The sequence below is a fragment of the Lissotriton vulgaris genome, chromosome 3_1 (assembly GCF_964263255.1).
Source record: "Lissotriton vulgaris chromosome 3_1, aLisVul1.2, whole genome shotgun sequence".
NCBI classification, from domain to species: Eukaryota; Metazoa; Chordata; class Amphibia; order Caudata; family Salamandridae; genus Lissotriton; species Lissotriton vulgaris.
The window spans coordinates 1,876,902,541-1,876,921,711 of NC_141689.1; the positions used below are offsets into that span (position 1 = coordinate 1,876,902,541).

The 19,171-nt window shown below is 41.8% G+C and overlaps 1 protein-coding gene across 1 annotated transcript in view; it reads right to left on the bottom strand.

Moving 5' to 3' along the window:
• The window catches only part of ASIC5 (acid sensing ion channel subunit family member 5), a 468,169-nt gene that overhangs the window by 435,543 nt on the left and 13,455 nt on the right, over window positions 1–19,171 (bottom strand). The window contains exon 2 of the mRNA XM_086963310.1: window positions 8,559–8,865. Coding sequence (XP_086819436.1) covers window positions 8,559–8,865 — 307 coding nt within the window. The remainder of the gene's footprint in view (window positions 1–8,558; window positions 8,866–19,171) is intronic.

The window sequence follows — 19,171 nt, forward strand, 5'->3', positions numbered from 1 at the left end:
TCTTGATAAACTGCGGGCCATATGGGAGGGAGATGTGGGTGTGTTGGAAGAAGAGGATTGGAGGGAAGCCCTTGATGCCCCTAGAAGGTGTGGCTGTCGCCGTACGATTACAATTCATCCAATTTAAATATCTTCAAAGAGCATACTATACTAAAGAGAGGCTGTGGCGAGCGGGCTTGATTGCGTCCCCTGAATGTTTGAGATATGGTCAGGAGGTGGGCACTTTCCTACATACGGTGTGGTCCTGTGGAGCACTGGAGAGATTCTGGACAGGTGTTTGGGGCTGTTTGGCAGAAGTATTGGGCTGGGAGCTCCCCCGAACACCGCAGCTGGGCCTTCTCCATGTAATGGAACAAGTGGGACACAACATTTATAAACGGCATTTACTGCTCCTTGGCCTTACCGTGGCCAAGAGGGATGTGGCCCACCCCTGGAAGGATACAAGGGCCCCCCCGGTGGGAGTGTGGAAAAAAGGATTAGATTACTGTATGGGGCTGGAGCGTCCAGTGTTTGAGGCCCGAGGTTGCCCCAGAAAACACTATAAATGGAAGAGATGGGCAGAGTACAGGGGATTGTGGCTGGAACCGCCAGCACAGCGTGATGTGGATACAGAACAGATGCTTTAAGAACCTGGGTGAGGGAAGAGTATGTATTGCCTGTTTCATAGATATTTTATTTCTTGGACCTGTGAGGACATCGTGCAAGGGAGTAGGGTGGGATCCGGGAGGGGGTAGTTAATACGGGAGAGGGGGATAGGAGAGTTGTAGGAAATATGCTCAATTGATTGATATACTGTGCATTTTGATTTTATGGTCACAGCCCCTCCGGTGTTCAGAGTACTGTGGTTTATTTGCAATCTCTCTCAAGAAAACAATAAAAAAAAATGTTCTTAAAAAAAAAAAACTTAGAAATTCATTGAAAAAACCATAGGTTTCAGGGACATTATAGTTAGACATGAGTATTTAAGAACCTTAGAAATTCACTGAAAAAACCATAGGTTTCAGGGATGTCATAGTTAGAAATTAGCACTTAAAAAACCTTAGAAATTCACTGAAAAAACCCACAGGTTACAGGGACGTTAGAGTTAGTTGGACGTTTCACTCGTACAAAACCAGAGAAATTTGTCCGTTATAGTTAGTTCTGCTAACTATAACTCGCCCCCCGTGACCTCTCAGTAGCTGGGGTTTGCTGTGGTGCATTGTTTTTAATCAGAAGATTTTTAGCTCTTCTTCATTTATTCACCCATAATATGCTTGCATTTGCATTCATTATTGCTAGGCGGGACTAAAGGAATATACTCTATGTTGCGATCCAGGATAAAATGGTCACATGATTGCAAGCAATACAAAATGGTGCAGTACACCTGATTGGGCATTTGCCAATGGGATTCGGTTCTTAGACATCTTTACAAAATACACTGGCTTCCTATTAGGAAAAGGATCATTTTAATGCTCTATTTTCTGTGCATCAGGCCTTTTATAAACGTGATCCTTAATACTTGATCAATAGGATTGATCATTACCAGCACTCCCACCCACTTAAGTCTTTGGCTGCACTTCAAGTTAAAGTGACACACCTTCAGCGTGCTCGATGCGGTGCACGTTCCTTTTCTGTGTTGGTTTGCAGAGAATTAAATGTCCTGCCTCTTGCTTGAAGGAGCATCTCAGAAGAAATCCCTTTTAGGAAGGCTCTCAAACCTACCTGTTTGGTCTGGCCAAAGGTGGCATTGCAACTGTGAGCTAGATTAGATTCAGTGTGGGGTTACTCTGTTTGGAATAGCCAAATGCTTTGCAGATTCATTCATTTATTCAATCATTCATTGATTCAATATATTGTGTATTCATTCATCCATGCATGCCTGCATTTGTTCATTCATTCATTCATGTATTCATCTGTGAAATTCTGTGTTGCATAATGCCTACATGTAGGCTTTAATACCAGTTATATTAATCTGTCCTTAAATGCCTACTGACATTAACATATGCTTCTCACAATCAATGTTTCAGGCCTTTTTACTTTATCGTAACTTTTCTACATAAACAATCAGGCCCATTACATTTGTCTTTGGCTTTTCACAATAACCAGCACAGACCTACTTTGTTGGTCATATACCTTTCCACACGGCAAACATCAGGTCTATGGTAATGAAATAACAACTATGTACATTATACAATTGCCAAACAATATAAAATCCCTACTAATAGAGCACCTTAAGGATTACCATATTGGAAACGTCTATCCTCATGGTTGTACGGGTGAGAAACCAAAACCAGCAACCTTGCCTACTACAGCAATTTGCTGAATTCCATATAGCAAAATACCTGCCGAAAGGCTTTAGCACAGTTTAATAACAATCCACCCTTAAAACCTTATTGGCTTTACCACATGCTTTTTACAATACATTAAATAAGGCATACTTGGGTTATAAAAACTTTCCATTATAAAGAAGATCACACCAAATCTGACACTACTTTTCCCAAGGGAAAAGACAAGGCCTCCAGTATTTATCAATGGCCTGGCACTCTATACAACATAGGCATACAGGAATGTGCATAAATTGGCAACCATCAGGGATACATTTACAAAATTACAAATATGTGCAAAATTACAGTTGGTAAAACAATCTACAACCCCTCTCAATAGAGCTTAACAAGAATCGTCACAATGAAAATACTCAAAGAGTTTGTCACGATGGGTAACAAAAACCATAGTATTCTTTAAAACTACATGTAACCAAATACCTTACTTCGGGCTGTAACAAAATATGATAACATTCCACTGCCTATTTATCATATGCTTTCACAGTAAATAGGCCAGGCTTACTACTTTTGTAATACCGTTTTACATTAAACAGGCCATCCTTATGACATCTTACATAACATTTCCCTACACACCAATTATGCTTATAGCAGCTATCAGTGGCTTGTTACCATAACCAATTCAGGCCTACAGTCCTCAGCACAAGCTTTGCCACACACCAACCATCAGGTTTACAGTGATGAAATTGCAAATGTGTGTATATAATTACAGTGGGCAAACCAAAATACTCTCTCTTCTAACAGGACTCAAGAAGGATCTCCATGGTGCAAATCTTCTCTATGCATGGGGACATATTTATGAGAGGTGTGTGTCATGTTTGCACCATGCAAAGTTGTGCATGCTTGAGCAAGCCTCTAAGTCAAATTTATGTAAGCACTCAAAGCCACTTTGCATATCTGTGACTGGCTACAACATTCTGGAGTAAGGCAACACAGAGCAAATCGCTGTATTGTCTTACTCTATACAAGGGAGGAGTTCCAATGTGTTGTTGTGGCGGGTGTTCCACACAGGGCCCATGTTTTTGATGCATACCACAATTTATAAGGACTTGTACATCTGGTAATGCACCAAAATCTTACACCTTCTTAGGTGTATCGAGGAGAAATATATATATATATTTTTTTTCCTTCTTCTACGTGTGCTGCACTCCGCAGCACATTTAGAAAGAGGAAAAAGCACGAAAGGATTTATTTTGTGTAGGAAGGTGCACATACTGCACAGAGAGTATGCTTTCCATCCAGGATGCAATCATAAAAGTACAAATCTCAAGAAAATTACAGTTGGCAAAGCAAAATACTATCTCTCCTAAGAGACCCTAACAAGGATTATTATGCTGCTCACATTCTAGCCTTACAGTTTGTATGGGTGGATCAACAACACCATATCCCTTGCCTACCATGGTAATGTGTGAAATTCCATTTACTAAAATACCTGTCTATAGGTTTTAGCACAGTGTAAAACCATCCACCCTTAAAAGCTCTTCAAAATAGGAAGGTTATTTCTACTGGCTTTGTCACAATGTTTCATATTTAATAGATTAAACCTATGAAATATGGCATGCCATTTCCCAGTGAACCCAAAGGGTTTGTCGCAGTGGGTGGCAAAACACCAAAATCTCATAAGGCAACATGTGAGATTACATGTGATAAAATACATGTCACTAGCCTTAAATATAGAGTAATACCAATCCACACTTAAATGTCTATTGACTTTAATATGTTTTTTACAATACATACATAAAATCTAGTCCCTTTGTCGTAACTTTCATAATAATCAGACCAAGCCTATAGCCAAGATTGTTGGCTTGCCACCAAAACCAGCTCAATCTTGCTGTATCGAATATAAGATTTGCCACAAGCTAAAAAGTACAATACAAGCAGACTTTTAGTGAAGGCTTCCAAATACGGACAAACAAATCATTTTCTCTGGGGGCCCAATGTGTGAATGTCCTGATGAAGACCCGCTCGTAAGGAAAAGATTCCTACAGTCTTATTGGGTCGAAACGTAGACGACTACACATCCATCGACCAACTCCGGTCCCAATCCAGACATTTATCGCCTTAACGGAGTTAGGCCAATTTTGCGAGTTATATTTTGGACTCTTTATGAGCCTCATGGTGTGGCCTTTACTTTAAAGGACCACTTGTAGTTGTTTTTTGGATTATGAATAAGATTTGTCACTGAATGACTCAGACCACATCTATCCTATCCCCGACACTTCCCTCACTTCACCCCCCCCGTTGTGAATGTGGGTACACATATGTTAATGAAATGTGTTGATTATAATATGAACCACCGACCTATTTGAATAGGATGTATATGCAATGTTGAATTAAACTCTCTTTGCATCCAATAACTTTGTTTTCTGAACTAATTGAATGTAATGAAATGAATTTGTAGATTGCTTTGTTCTAAGTCTGAGGACCCCTTCCTTTCTTTCTTCTCAATGTGTGAATGGAGCCTAAGCTCCTTTTTTCAGTGGTACTCTGAAAGCTGTTTTTTCTTGATCATAAGGTCAGGTGAAAGCTGCACTGTTAAGCCAAACCTAAAACTCTGTGTCGATTAGGGTAGCTCAGACTTCTCCAATGAGTAGCTCGTGAACAACTGCAGCTCTCCAGCCACTTGTAAATAGCTCTCCTGTGTGCAACCCTTACTACTAAAGTCAAAGCTTTTGAAAGTGTGAATTAATATATGCAGCCAATAATTTAAAAGCATGTATTTGAGACCAAAATGTATATTCAAAACTCATAAACTTAGCTGGCGACAAATGGCTGCATTTCTAAAAAATATTTACCGCTATTTGAGTAATACATCCTGAGGTGATTGGGAGACATTACTTCAATTAATCCTCTTGCGCTGGGGGCATTGCAGCTATGACTGTCGTGTACTAATTATGTATACATTGCAGATGGATAGTGCTATTTTTCCCATTACTGTTTTCAACCTTGTCTGGTTACACTAAAGTAATCACTGCTGGTGATCTTGCCTAGGGTGGCCACTAATGTAATCTTTTCTGACGTAGTCTCTGTTCCCATACTAGTAATGTTAGTAGCTCAGTATGATTTTCATTGAATGTAAGTTGCTCTTATTACAGAAAAGGTTGGATACCCCTGCTGTAGCTCTTGGCATTCCATTCTGCTCTCAAACACACAACTGCACTCTACAGACAACAATTAATGATGCAAGGGGACAGCACAGCAATTGCAGTACATTCCTCATGACATTCCTCCTGACCAATTCCATCTGTGCTACTGCCAGAGAAAAGTAAACACAACATATTATCTAGTTTTCTTAGGCGCTTTAGCAGAATTACAATGTCATGGTTGTGCCTCTGAAGCTCAAGCTCAAGGCAGCCATACTGCTGGTGGCTCAAGATGCCGGATAAACAAAATATTCCCAGCAGTGTGGAGGGGAAGCACTTTTTTTCGACAGCAAACAACTTCTGCCCAGTCAAAACATGTACTCCTGGTAACCAACATGTTGGTGAAGCCAAAGGCCCCCTTGTAGTGCCCCTGAAAGCTCTTTTTACGGTTGATAACATTATGTCTGGCAACAGCTGCGCTTTCCAGCTACACCTAAAAAACAACTTACAAATTCATAAATTATGTCAAGTTATGTGACAAAGTTTCACCAGTTTTCTAAATATTTCTTGAATTAATTTTATATAGCTTTAACATGTTATCTTATTGAAACATCAGATTACTAGGTGTTAGTGAGTAGAATCGTAACGTCAGTATAGTCCAATTACAGGTTAGAAGAACCTAATATTTAGAAGGGCCTGGTGCCTCACAAAGGAAAAGGAGAAGTTCCATTCATGCAGTGATGTGACAAAAGTGTCCTTAATTTCTTAAACAGGGAGTTCTTCAGGTCTTTCCCATTTGACCTCTTAGGGTTTTTTAAATTCCAAATGTGAGTTTCTTAGACTTTGATGGATCTTCCTCTATGCTTAATTCCGCAGGCTTACTTAGGCAGCGGTGGGAAGCATTAGTGCACCACAGGTTCCCTTTGGGCTTCTAGCTTTTGGTCAGATAAATACAGCCTTCTTCACTGAAAGACGTTATGGATGGCTGATGTATAGTCCCTTGAATATATACACAAGTTCATTCATTTTCCCCTTATAGTCTGCTGGACAACTTTCCGATTGTGTAAACACCTACCAAAACGTCTTTGTATTTCCAAAGAAACCTGAAGTATGACAATTTTATTTCTATGTGTATCCTTCTATTCTCCAATGAAAAAGTTGCCTTTCCTTCACCCCTGAATTCACACGCTTTGTGAATTTAAAACTGAGCAGCCCATTAATGTCAATTCCATTATTTGTAATCTGGAGGTCTCCAAAATGGTGGCAAGTACATTTAAAATTGCTAGTTAAAACTCATAGCTTGTGGTTATTTGCTAAACTTTTTTTATGTTTTGTATATTCCTCCTATTTCTTGGGTAGAGTACTTGAAACATCCACCCTTAATAAAACTCACAAACTACTTTTGTTTACTTTGTCACTTTTCACAGCCCTAATGTAGGTGATCCTGCTTTTCTGGCCCGGCATGAGATAAACATACATATGTTCAAATTTTTCTCTAGAGTGGAAATTCACAAAGGAACTAGTGAAAAGTCAGAAATGTCCTCCCATATGATTACTCCTACGTTTGAAGCAAATATCTGATCTTCTTGACATTTACTAATCATTCCTCAGCTTCCCACAAACATGGAAAAGCCAAAGCATCACCCATACGAAAATTTAGCAAGTCTACGTTTTCAAATCCGTAAATCTAACACATAAGTGTGTAATTATTGGGCTCTAGTGGGGGAAATGATTCACTTTTTAAAGAAACAACTTCCATTATTACCACACCAGTTTGGTGGTGTCCCCTCCCCTTTCCAATATGAAAATTGGATTTACTCCAGCATATGATAGAATCAAATGCCCATTGATTTTCAAAATGGGAACCTAATGATGTAAATATCCACCATTATGCAATGGTTTAATGCTCATTCACCAGCGTTTGCAGGTGTCCAGCCTAGCAGTGGCGTAGGAAGAGGGTGCAGTGGGTGCGGGCCGCCCCGTGTGTCACTACTGAGGAGGGGTCACAAAATGGCAAAGATATGTGTTTTAAACACATATTTTTGCCATTTTGTCAAGCCGGGGGTGACAAGAAATTTCCCGCACAGGGTAACATCTGACCTTACCACACCACTGCATCCTAGAACGCCTACAAACCACCCCTGTGAAACCGTTTTCTTGACAATAAAATGTCACCAAACATGTGTTGTTTTGAAAATGAGTGTAAGTGACTTCATTTACAACAACAAAATCCCTCCATTCCTGTTCTGTGAACCGGATGCAGGACTTTGCTATTACACGAGACAAAGTCATTGTAAGGCCTGGGGAAAATGGCACTATCCACGGGCCCCCAACTTCAAAAGGTCGTAGCACAAGCTCCCATAGAGAAATGGGAGTATGCGACTGCACCATGTGCGGTCACATTGTAAGTGCAGTGTAGGGGGTCAGATGGTCTCGAGACCACAACGTTGTCTGATATCGTAATCGAGCCCTGTGTATTTTTCTATTTTAATCTTTTACATCTAATTCAATATTGTTAGGCAAAATAGAGGCTTGAATTAGCAAAAAATGGGTAACAACAGTCAAATGTGTCCATAACAGAGTTCCCCAAAACATTTTTTTCCCAGGGCCCCTAAAATTCTTAAAATGACACTAGTGCATGCTGTTGAGGTGCGAAAGTAGCTTGGTCTATGAGGGGCGGTTCAATGCAATGCACGTGGGACACTGAGCTGTCAACCATGAGTTTGTGCAGAAGCTGAAGACTGCTCAGCACAGAGGCGACGAATGATGGTTGCTCGTCTGTTTTATCGAGTTCCGCTGCCCAGAGCTCATGCACTGAATCTTGAAAATATTGAATTAGTGGATGCAAATGGCGCACAATGGGCTTCCGCGTGTTTTTTAAGCATGAACACAAGTCCATTATGCTGCTTTGCAGATTGTTTATATAAATAACCCCAGACTCGTCTTGCAATTAACGTGCGGATCAATTACAGTCGACGTCGAGTTTAAAACATTTGGAAAGTTATAACTCAGATTAACAAAAGCGCTGTAATGATTGTGCGGTATACAAATGCCACATTATTATAACAATTAGCAATAACATATTTAGCTTTGTTCTTGAAATTAGTGTAAGAAAATTATGGATGGCATTGTTAACCTGGAAACATAATCTGGTTACCTGTTTAGATTGCAAAAGGTCACAGCCGGGAACTCAATGTTTTCCACATACTGAACTGTAACGGAAGTTGTGGTTGGCCAGCTGAAGTAGTTTATGATGCGCGTGCAGATCTGCCAGCATACGATAATGACCGAGCCCAAGACCACGGACGTCCACAGCACCTTCCGTATCCTGCTCCGTCTGCCAACCAGGTTGTGCAAGCCATGGAAAGAGGTGGAGTTCGCAAACTCCAGATCATACTGTTTTCTGTCTTCGATGGGAGGACGAGGGTGTCTTAGGAAGTAGAGCTTTAATTTTGCCAGCAATCCTTTAACATATATATAAAAAAAAGTATAATTACAGTCTTGGACTGAATGTGGGATTCATAATTGTTCCTCTTCTACAACACAGTTTTTACATTTGCTGTGAGGTGGCATTTACCTCGTGATCATAAACAAACAAGTTCAGATACGGCATATAGCTCTGTGAGTGATGTTTATTGGGCTAAGTATCGCATAGGTAACTTCAGTCTCCCTTATGCTGACCTTGGCTTCTCTTGTTTAAATCTTGGTTCCAGCAAAAAATGTTTTGTTTCATGTGACATTAGAAACTGAATGGACATCCCTTGGATGTATAAGTATGTACATTTTTTCTATGACAGGATACATACACCTCATGTACTATGTTGGCACTGATTATCTTCCTCTCATATTAATAACACCTTTTGAAGAAAGAAATACGTAATTGTCCCCATACGTAAGGGTATTTGCAATTATTCTTTGCAAGACACTGATATATACCTTGAGCTATGAATTCAGAATTTAAACAATTTCTGTCACTCTCAATTTTCATTGGATAACTGCATTGCCATCTGACCAGGAATTTCTTTTCAAGCTTAACAGTTACAGGAAGAGTGGAGATTTGACAATGATTAGAAACTTCACAGCAGTGATTCCCAAACTTTTGACTCCTGAGGACCCCCATTGACTCACCACAGGAAGCTGGGAACCCCCAGCAATTTGTATGATTTAAATTTCAAACATTAAAAGAGTAATTCTAAAAAAATAAACACACAGGTGCACACAAAACAAACTCTCAAATTACTAAGGATGTTAGTATTTTATATTAACGAGTTTGCAAAAAAACTGAAAAATATTATGGGAAGGTTGGTGCTGCATCTCCGTTATTAACTTTTAAATAGTTAGTTTTATTTCCCTGTACAAGGCTCCTACTCCTGCCAGGGCCAGAGTGGAAACTCAAAGCAGCCCTGGCAAATGTTTTCAGACCAGGCCCCATACATTGCACACCAAGTGCAGTGAGTGAGCCTGACCACTACAAAGGGGACTTTGGGAGGCTCTCCCCTCAAAACAATTTGGGATACAATGGTGCATTCTACAACACATTTATCATTATATATTGAAATGTATTAGCTTTTAAAGAATAGTAAATGACGACCTTACTATGCACCAGGATACAACAATCTTTGTTGGGGTTCTTCAATGAATCCCTTATTATCACCCTTCAACAGTGCCTCTCATTTCTCCATAGCACATCCGTCACATGTATTTCATTTGTTTTATAGCATCTCTTATACCATTGTAGAATGTCAGAGCACTTTACATCACACACATATAGAGACAATGAATCATACGTGTAAATCAGTGTAAAAAAATGTTACATAAGGCAAAGGGGACTACAAGTTGTAGGATTCCCATGTCATTCATACTGGTAGGCTTTTTTAAAGAGTGCTTGGTCTGGAAAAGCACAAACGCATGATTCAGAACAGAACACAGTGGTTAGCTTTGACTTTAACAATACAAAATACATTTCCACCCAAATAAACACCTTTAGCAGCGTCAGGATAATGAAAGACTGGGAAAAAACATAAGTTACTAAATTGTACCAAGCAGTGTATAAGCAGCTCTTTGACAGTTTATAGGTCACTGTGCTAGATTATGATTGTTTCCTATGAGCTGCAGAATAACACAAGAATATCTGTGACAAAGCCGTAGCCCACTGACCTATGCACATAAAATACTGGTATTTAAAATGCATGGTACGCGTTCTTTGCAGCAGGCATTTTAACCCTTTGTGCTACATTAGATAAGTCTAACCTACCACTGGACAAAACTCAACTCTCTTCAGCCGGTACATTAATCACTGGTGTTATCTTGACACTTATTGTTGCACGAAAACTGCTAATTCTACAAGGAACTTGGCAGTGCTTTTAAAACTGCTGCCTGAGGACCCCCTGGGAATGTGTCACGGACCCCTGGGGCTTCACAGGATGTAACTGCATTGTTTTGAGAAGGGAAGTCATAAGACTGAAGCTGCAGCATCGGAGAACCAGAGGTGAAAGAGGAATCAAGGTGAATGCTGAAGCGAACAAGGCTCTTCCAGCTATGATCTACATGAGCTATACAATCTAGGGGAAGTGAGAAACATTCTGGTCCACATAAAATAAAGTTTGGCAGCTGAGAAGGAGATAATGCAATTTGAGCAAGAGGAGGACCTTAATCATAAGGGCCAGCAAAAATATATTTACCATAGACAAAAGTAATCTTATCTGAAACATTGCCCAGCTTATGAGAAAAGGATTGGAAGGGAACAATAGCTTACAATACTTTTCTCAGGAGCAGGCAACAAAGTTTTGATCCTTTGAAAATAGCTTTCCACAAGAACTGGCAGCACACATATCCTTACTACCAAAGCTGTCAACGTAAGAGTCAGATTTCAAGAAAAATCTGACGACCAAAGCAGTCAGACTTTGCTTGACATCTGATTATTACATTGCCACCTATAAGCTGGGTGGGATTTCTCTGAGTAGGAGTAGGAGGAGTGGTGCAGGATTCATTCGAGTTGTCGAGTGGGTATCTTAAGAGTTTTCAAGACTGCCGAAAACTATCCATTATGACATGAGCTAGGAGTCCCGGTGGTGACAGGCGTCCTTTACCCGTAGGCGGTTCTGGATAGGACGGTGGAAGGGAAAGGACCAGGGTCGGACACAGGTGGTCAGATTGAGCAATTATTGCATATTGGTGAAATTGGCCCATATCCGGCCGTGACTGCCGTAGGAGGCTTGACCTTGGTCGGCAGGATACGAGTCGGTTGATATAGAAGGTCATGATATTTTTTACTTTTCCCCATTACTGCTGCATGAACTGCCTCAGGGTGTAGAACTGCATGTGAGACTTCCGAGCATGAGTGATCACCATCCTAGTTTTCTCACTCAAACCTCTATTTTGTTTTTAACTGTTGTCCACTTGTCATAAAAACTTCCCAATAATTCATGCCTAATTCAATTTGAACCTTGCTGATTTTACATCTGTGCAACTATTTACTCACAAGCAAGTCCGTAGCCTTTTGCAATTTATCAGACGCACTATTCATGTGGTTGCTCATATTGTGGATGCTTTCCGGGCTCCTAACGACTAGGGAGCCGCTTTGTGTTCAGAGGAGGTTGATGTGAGACACAGAAGGACTGCAAGTCCCAGGGGGCCTGCTGCTGATTTCCTGCGCCTGAGCCTGCCACCGCCTATTTTACAGCTCGCGGCTCTCGCTTCGCGGGAGCCGCTTCGTGTTCAAAGGCGGTTGCTGTGAGACACAGAAAGACTGCAAGTCCCAGGGGGCCTGCTGCTGATTGCCCGCACTTGAGCCTGCCACAGCCTATTTTACAGATTGCCCCTCCTGCTTTGCGGGACGAGCATGGGCCAGGCGAAGCCCGGGCCAAGGGCGGCCCATTTGAGCCCGTTAGAGACCAGATGAGACCGGGCCGGGCCCACCCTCTGAGACTGCTCATCTCTCAAGGTTATTCCTCGTTGGCATACTGGTGTTAATTAGTGAAGTACATAGAGGAAGTCTGCTGTGTTCTTGCTTTAATTCTACTCCCTATTCCATCTAAACCCTCACCTGAGGATGAACTTGCGAGAGGGTAAGGGGACATTTGGGTCGCCCTCAGGAAGTGTGGTGGGGACTTTGGACCGGTTTATAATTAGAGCCAGCTCGGTCCCTGCCCATGAGATAGCACTGACCGAGCGCCATCTATCTCTTGATCCTCAATTGTCTAAACAATCATCTTTGGGCATTATAGCATCTGCACGTACTCCTGATCGTTCTTTGATTGAAGACGCTGACTCCCCGGATAAGGCAATTGATGCTGGTCAGATACTTAATGGACCATTGGAAACCACTGCACTGCCAGTCACTGATAATATATCCCATCATGTTTAGTCGGTCCAGACGGATGCAGGACCCACCCAAAGCAGACCACCTCCACGTATTACTACAAGGTCAGCACCCAAATGTAAAAACAAAGCTCCTGTTCCAATCCCAGATCCACCGCTTAAAAAAAAGCGGGGAGGGGGGCCTCAGAGACAGAAACCGGTGAAGACCCAAAGGACAAACACTAACTGTGGAAGAAATACTTCATCAACGGTAGCGACGGGGATTCAGCCCTCAGTATGTCTGGAATCCTGACCTCAGGGATTACGAGTAGCTCCTCTGTTGAAGCAAATGAGGCTATGTGGAATAATTGGGGGATTTAATTGTAACTTCCTTAACTCCTATTATCCACAGATTGACTAAGATTGAGGAGAGACTAAATAACGTTGAACAGAAGGTCATGACAAATCACAGCACTATAGAGGGTTTATTGACCCAAGCCAACCGATTATCTACATCTTCAGAGCTGAGGAATGCGGTAGTAACCAATCCCAAATCGTTTAATCTGCAGGGAACTAGGTTAATGTCATCACCGTCGGGGGACAATGGTACTGTGTCTTTTAACCAAGAAGCTGGGGTAACGAATGTGGGAAGTGGAGTGGGTGAAATAGGGAATGTGTTTAGTGGTCTTGGACTAGCTAACCAGGGTGCTCCGAGAGGGGAGGAAAGTAGACCTTATGCAGGGCTAGTTGGTGAAATTGTACAACAGCCATTTACTCGTGCAAGAGTAAATCGGGCTAGCTCTATACCAGGGCCACACGGCCGAGAGTACCCTCAGAAGCACGAGGGACTAGACAATAGTCGAGCGCTAGAGGGCTCTAGAGTCTTACACCTTCCCCCAGCCTCAGCCCCTTCAGTGGTGGTTCTGAGGAATGTCCCAGTATTACAGGACGGTCAGATAGAAACCACCAATCAGTTGATGGCTAAAACCATGCATTGGCTTACAACACAACTGAAGGAGGCTAGGGTATGGAACTGTGATATCTGTAACCAGATGATTATGGCCAGACGATCATCATGGATAGGTTACACTACAAAGGACGGGAGAGGGGACTGCATAGTTGCCAACTTTAAAAATGAGATTGTTGTAACATTTCTTTTGGACCACCTAGGTAGCACTAATTTAGAGCATGTAACAAGAAATATCTCTCTTTTGCCCATAGGGTATTTTCATAGACCCTGCCACACTCACATGATGGGTTGGGCTACACCACATGCAATGAACCACCCAGGCCACCCCAAAGAATCCTATACAGACCAGCTGACTTAAATTTAGTTAATAGATTTGCTCCTCTTTCTGGTTTAGATGCCTGTGATTAACTACCAATAACAAACTTGCCCCTGTTAGAGAATACTGCTGTTTGACCTGTCCCCTCCCCTGTGAATGATATGAGTTCTCACTGAGCTTCACCACCTTCCCCTTAGAGCAGTGTGATTAGGTCTTTTTCAGATAGCGGGGTTAGCATTGCTCCACCCCTATTAAAAATAATATCATGGAACATTGCTGGTCTTCAAACAAAAACTGTCTCTAGTGAGTGGTCTGCTTTATAGAGAAACAAGACATTATTATGTTCCAGGAGACCTGGTCATTGAATACGATCTTTCGCCCTGGGTATTTGGCTTTTGGTAAATCGGCTATCCCCAGTCATAAAGGGAGACCATCTGGGGGTTTGCTCATCTGGGTTAGACAGCAAGCATATTACCAGGTGGAAGAGCTATTAATAGAATAGATGATCCTGACATCCTGGTTAACAAAATTCATTTTGAACATGGGCTAGATCTCAAATTTACCAATGTTTATGCAAGAGGGTTAGTGGGAGGGAAAGCCTCTCCTACCAACTCTAAACCTGATTTTATTTATTAAACCACTGAAGGGGCAAACCACCTAGTAGTAGCGGGTGATTTTAACTGTACATTTGAGCCCCTGGACATAGAAGATGGAAGCCTGTCCAAAGATGAGGATGCACCTGGGGTATACCATTGCTGGAGCTCACCCCGATTAACAAATGATCAGAGGCAGTACTCCAGTTAAAAAGTCTATCTCTGGAATTAGACCTGAGGGCTGTAAATGGAAGGTCGAAATCAAACTGTGAGGGTACTCATACTTTTAATAATGGCAAGAGAAGTAGCAGAATTGACTACTTTCTTATCAACTTGGAACTGTGGGTAAGGCTAGAGGATATGATGGTCCAGAGTAGACCAGAAAGTTACCATGACCCCTTAATTTTAATTCTTAAAACTACTGGTCAATCTACGACAAGGCCAGATACTGAAATAGCCACAGCTGAAGTGACTATGTCCAATGATTTCTGCAGATTAAAGTGGGCACTGGTTTCAGAGGATGAGGGTACTATGGACCTGATAAAGGTAACTCTTGAAGATACCCTATTAGCTCTCTCACAGCTTGATTTGCATGAGGCTTCTCTTCCTGCCCTTACAAAGGTTCACTAGGAGCTATTCATAAAGCTGAACACTTTCTTTTACAAAAAATAAAAGGAGCCTAAAGCGCGTCTTACAGAAATCTGCAAAATGGTATGATGAGGCATGCAGGGCTGCTTTTAATCATCTCTCACAAGCTATTAGATTAGGTTTGCCGCAAGAAGTTAGGGAAGTTAGGGTTGCATATAAGGAAACCCAGCAAAGGGCAAAGAAGATTTTTGATGAGAAAAGATGCAGGATTTACTAAATGCAAGTAATGGGAAAAATTGGGTGCGGTTCTTGCAAAGAGTGAAATGGGGCAGTGGTGATACAGGGACCTTACCAACTAATAATATCTCTCCTGAAGTATGGGTCATGCACTATCCTACCCAGTTTGCCTCAATGAATAGTAGTCCAAGCCATTACCCTTACCTAATGTGTCACACCGTCTTCACTTTTGACATAGGGGAAATTGAGAGAGCACTGGATTGCGTGGCCGCAGGTAGGGCCCCCGGCCCGGACTGTATCCCAGCGGATATTTTTTAAATTTGATAAGAAAAACTGGCTCAATTATATACACCATGTGGTCAATGGACTAGCAAGAGGTGCTCCTCTGCCAGAATCCTGGTGTGGGGCAGAGATTATCCCTATTTACAAAAAAAGGGATTGTGCCAGCCCAAATAACTATAGGACCATAAGTCCCATAGACACCATGCAAAAGATTGTGGCCAGACTTGTGCTGAGTAGGGTAAATACTTGGATAGATGCCCTAGAAATTCTATCCACTTTCCAATCGGGCTTCCCCCCCTCATGTCAGCACTATCGACCACGTTTTTAGATTCATGATGGTTTATTGGAATATTGTGGTTTTAAAAGGCGGGACTCTACGCTGCATTTATAGATCTGAGGTCAGCATTTGATCTGGTGCCCGCTTTAAGTTGTGGGATTCACTTAAGGAAGTAGGGATGCCCCCTGCAATTTTAAATTTCATCATTGAACTTCATGAGTCTAATTATGGTCGGGTTCGGTGGGGTCAACAGAGTGAGATAACAGATCAGTTTCCTGTGACCAAGGGGGTACGGCAGGGCTGTGTTTTTGCCCCTACCCTCTTTTCTTTGTTTATAAAGAATGTTATCTCGTATTACTCTGAATTCCTAACTGATGCTCCTACTCTTGCTGGCGTGAGGGTTCCACTTTTAAATTTTGCAGACGACACCTTAATTTTATCCAAACTCAATCAGGTCTGCAATGAGCCCTCGATAGAGTCACTTTATTTTGTAATGACCATGAGCTTATAGTCAATGTAGATAAGACTAAGTTCATGGTGCTGCATAAATACAAAAAAGTGAAAGGCAGAGTTTTAATGAAAAATGCACTATTGGAGCAAACTGACACCTTTACGTACTTGGGCGTAACGATGGACAAGAGGATAAATTGGAAGCCTCAGATAGATTTATTATCCCTCAGGCACAATCAATTAGCAGGGGCCCTCTAAAAAGAGTACCCGCTGTCCTATACTAAACCGGTAGGTCCAGGACTTGCCATTTACAATGGGAAAATCAGGGCCTCCATAATTTATGCTGCAGAACTGTGGGGCTTCGATAACCTAGACCCCTTAGTCCTGGCCCAAAATAAGTTTCTGAGATCTCTGACTGGCCTTCCCCAACCGTCTCCCCCTCAAACCCCTACTTTTAGTTCTGGGTTGTACTTCTATTGGGGAGGCAGCAGGGTTTAGACCCCTTGCATAGCAATTTAAGCATACCAGAGAAGCTGATATGTCTTCAAAAATTACTTGGTTGAACAAAATTAAGGGCACGCTGGTCAACATGGGGTTTGGCACTTGTGGGAGACCCAGAAGGGAATCAGTTCCCGTCTAAAAATCATTTTAAATCACTTCATTGGGACATGATTTGTCTTAAGTGTCTGTCACTGGTGGATAGTGCATCCCTGACAGGCCTCTTTTTAGATCGAAAGTATGAATGTAGGTTGGAGGCCTATTGGGATGTCATCATGAGACCTGGTGACAGGAAACTGTATCACCAATTTAGAGTGGGTACCCTCTCCTTGAAAACCTTTATGGCAAAATGGGGAGATGGCGATACAAAATGCAATGTGTGTACATCCCAGGATGAGTCCATACTCCATGTTTTGTTTGTGTGCCCTGTAATAAATGGATTAAGCCAAACTGCCGCAACATTGGTACAAGATCATCCCAAACGGCATTACATATCTTAAAGACAGACATAAGGGAACCTGTAGTTATAGCTATATGAAATTTTTGAGCTGGTCATGGGCCCTTAGAAGGAGTAGTTTGAAAGATAATGCGGGCCTCACTGTGTATTTATGGAGAGGATTTTGCTTGGTTTTTTTCTCTTTGATGGCTATGTGGGAATATTGTATTTTCTTATGTGGCTCCCTTTTGATATACTTATATTTTGCAATAAATGTAAATTTGATCTGTTCTTTTATTATAACTAACTTATTTCTTTTTAGATCATAATTGTATTTTATATAGTGTGGCACACTTGGTTTTATATAAAACCAAGACAAATTAATCAGTGTGTTGTTTCAATGATTATTGGAGTTATGTTTCACATGAGCTCCAGGAAATTGCATTTGTCTATGAATTTGCATTCTTGCTATATCACCATCAACCCTCATAATTCTAAACGTTAATTGTCTATGGAAATTACCTAATTACTCAATACAACTATAGGTATATTAAGGGGCTGACTCCGATTCGGTAAAATCCCATCCGAATCGTTGTACGGAGCCTTTTTCCCGTACGAATCGTACGGAGAACCGTACCTGTACGTACGATGTAGTACGATGTGTACCCAATGCAGTTCTCCGTACGATTCGTACCAAAGACCGTACAACTCAATGATCCGTATGAATCGTATTCGGAACAAGCAGTACAGGACGTCCGTACTGTTCGAAGCAGCTTTTTCTGACCCAGCAAGTACGAATTGTGTCGACAGCACTCCGTACGACGCTTTTGTTACAGGAGTTTAAAACGTCCGGAAAACCAGATTTTGTCCTGAAATGCGTACGGAATGGACCCCCCGTGTATGGTGCGTACACCCCATCATTGCAGGGGTACGGTGCATCGGGGTACGGTGCGTACACCCCTGGATTACAGTATGTCCCCGTGCGTACCCCCCATGAATGTAGGTGTACAGTGCGTAGCGGTACGGTCCGTACCCCCCAGGTCGTGCATACACCCCCTGCATACTCCCCTCGAATTTAGGGGTACGGTCCTTATGCAATAGTGTAGATCTCTGAACGAATTGCTCATACTCAACGTATCCGTATGAATTGCATCTCCATTCCATGGTCCTGATCGTACTTGGCGGGTCATACGGCATGTTTACGATTCGTACGGTTTACTGTGGGGGTCTATGTCGTACAGACTCACCCTTGACTTTCGTACAGTTCGCAACGATTCGTACGTATTTCGAGCCTACGGATCGTACTACGCGATTCAGACGGATTACTACAATTCATACAGAAACGGCTACGAATACGAATCGTCGTATGGATTCGTTTCCCGATTCGGAATCGACCCCTAAGTGAACATGCTAAACCTATATCAATCCTGCTGGATACAACCAAATGTTTATCCAAGGTTACTCTGAGTTGCAGTGTCCTTCATCAGCATCAGTGATATCTTCATCAATGCCAGTGGTGGTGTGATGTCAATCACATTTGTAATGTCATCTGTTACTTTCTGTCCTGCATTCATTCTTGAATGGATGCACTCCTTTAACCCAGACCGAGCCCCAACATCACAAAACAATTTTACGATTTCAACACTTTTTGAATGTCTGTCCTCTGGGAATGTCTGACAAAAGACAAAAAATCGAGGTACAAAAATATCGGAGCAATAATATCGATGTCAACAATATCGACAACCCATCTACAACAAGGTAAGTAGGAAAATATCGAAAAAATGTATTGATGTCAAAAATATCGTTGTAAATTTTTTTTCTTTT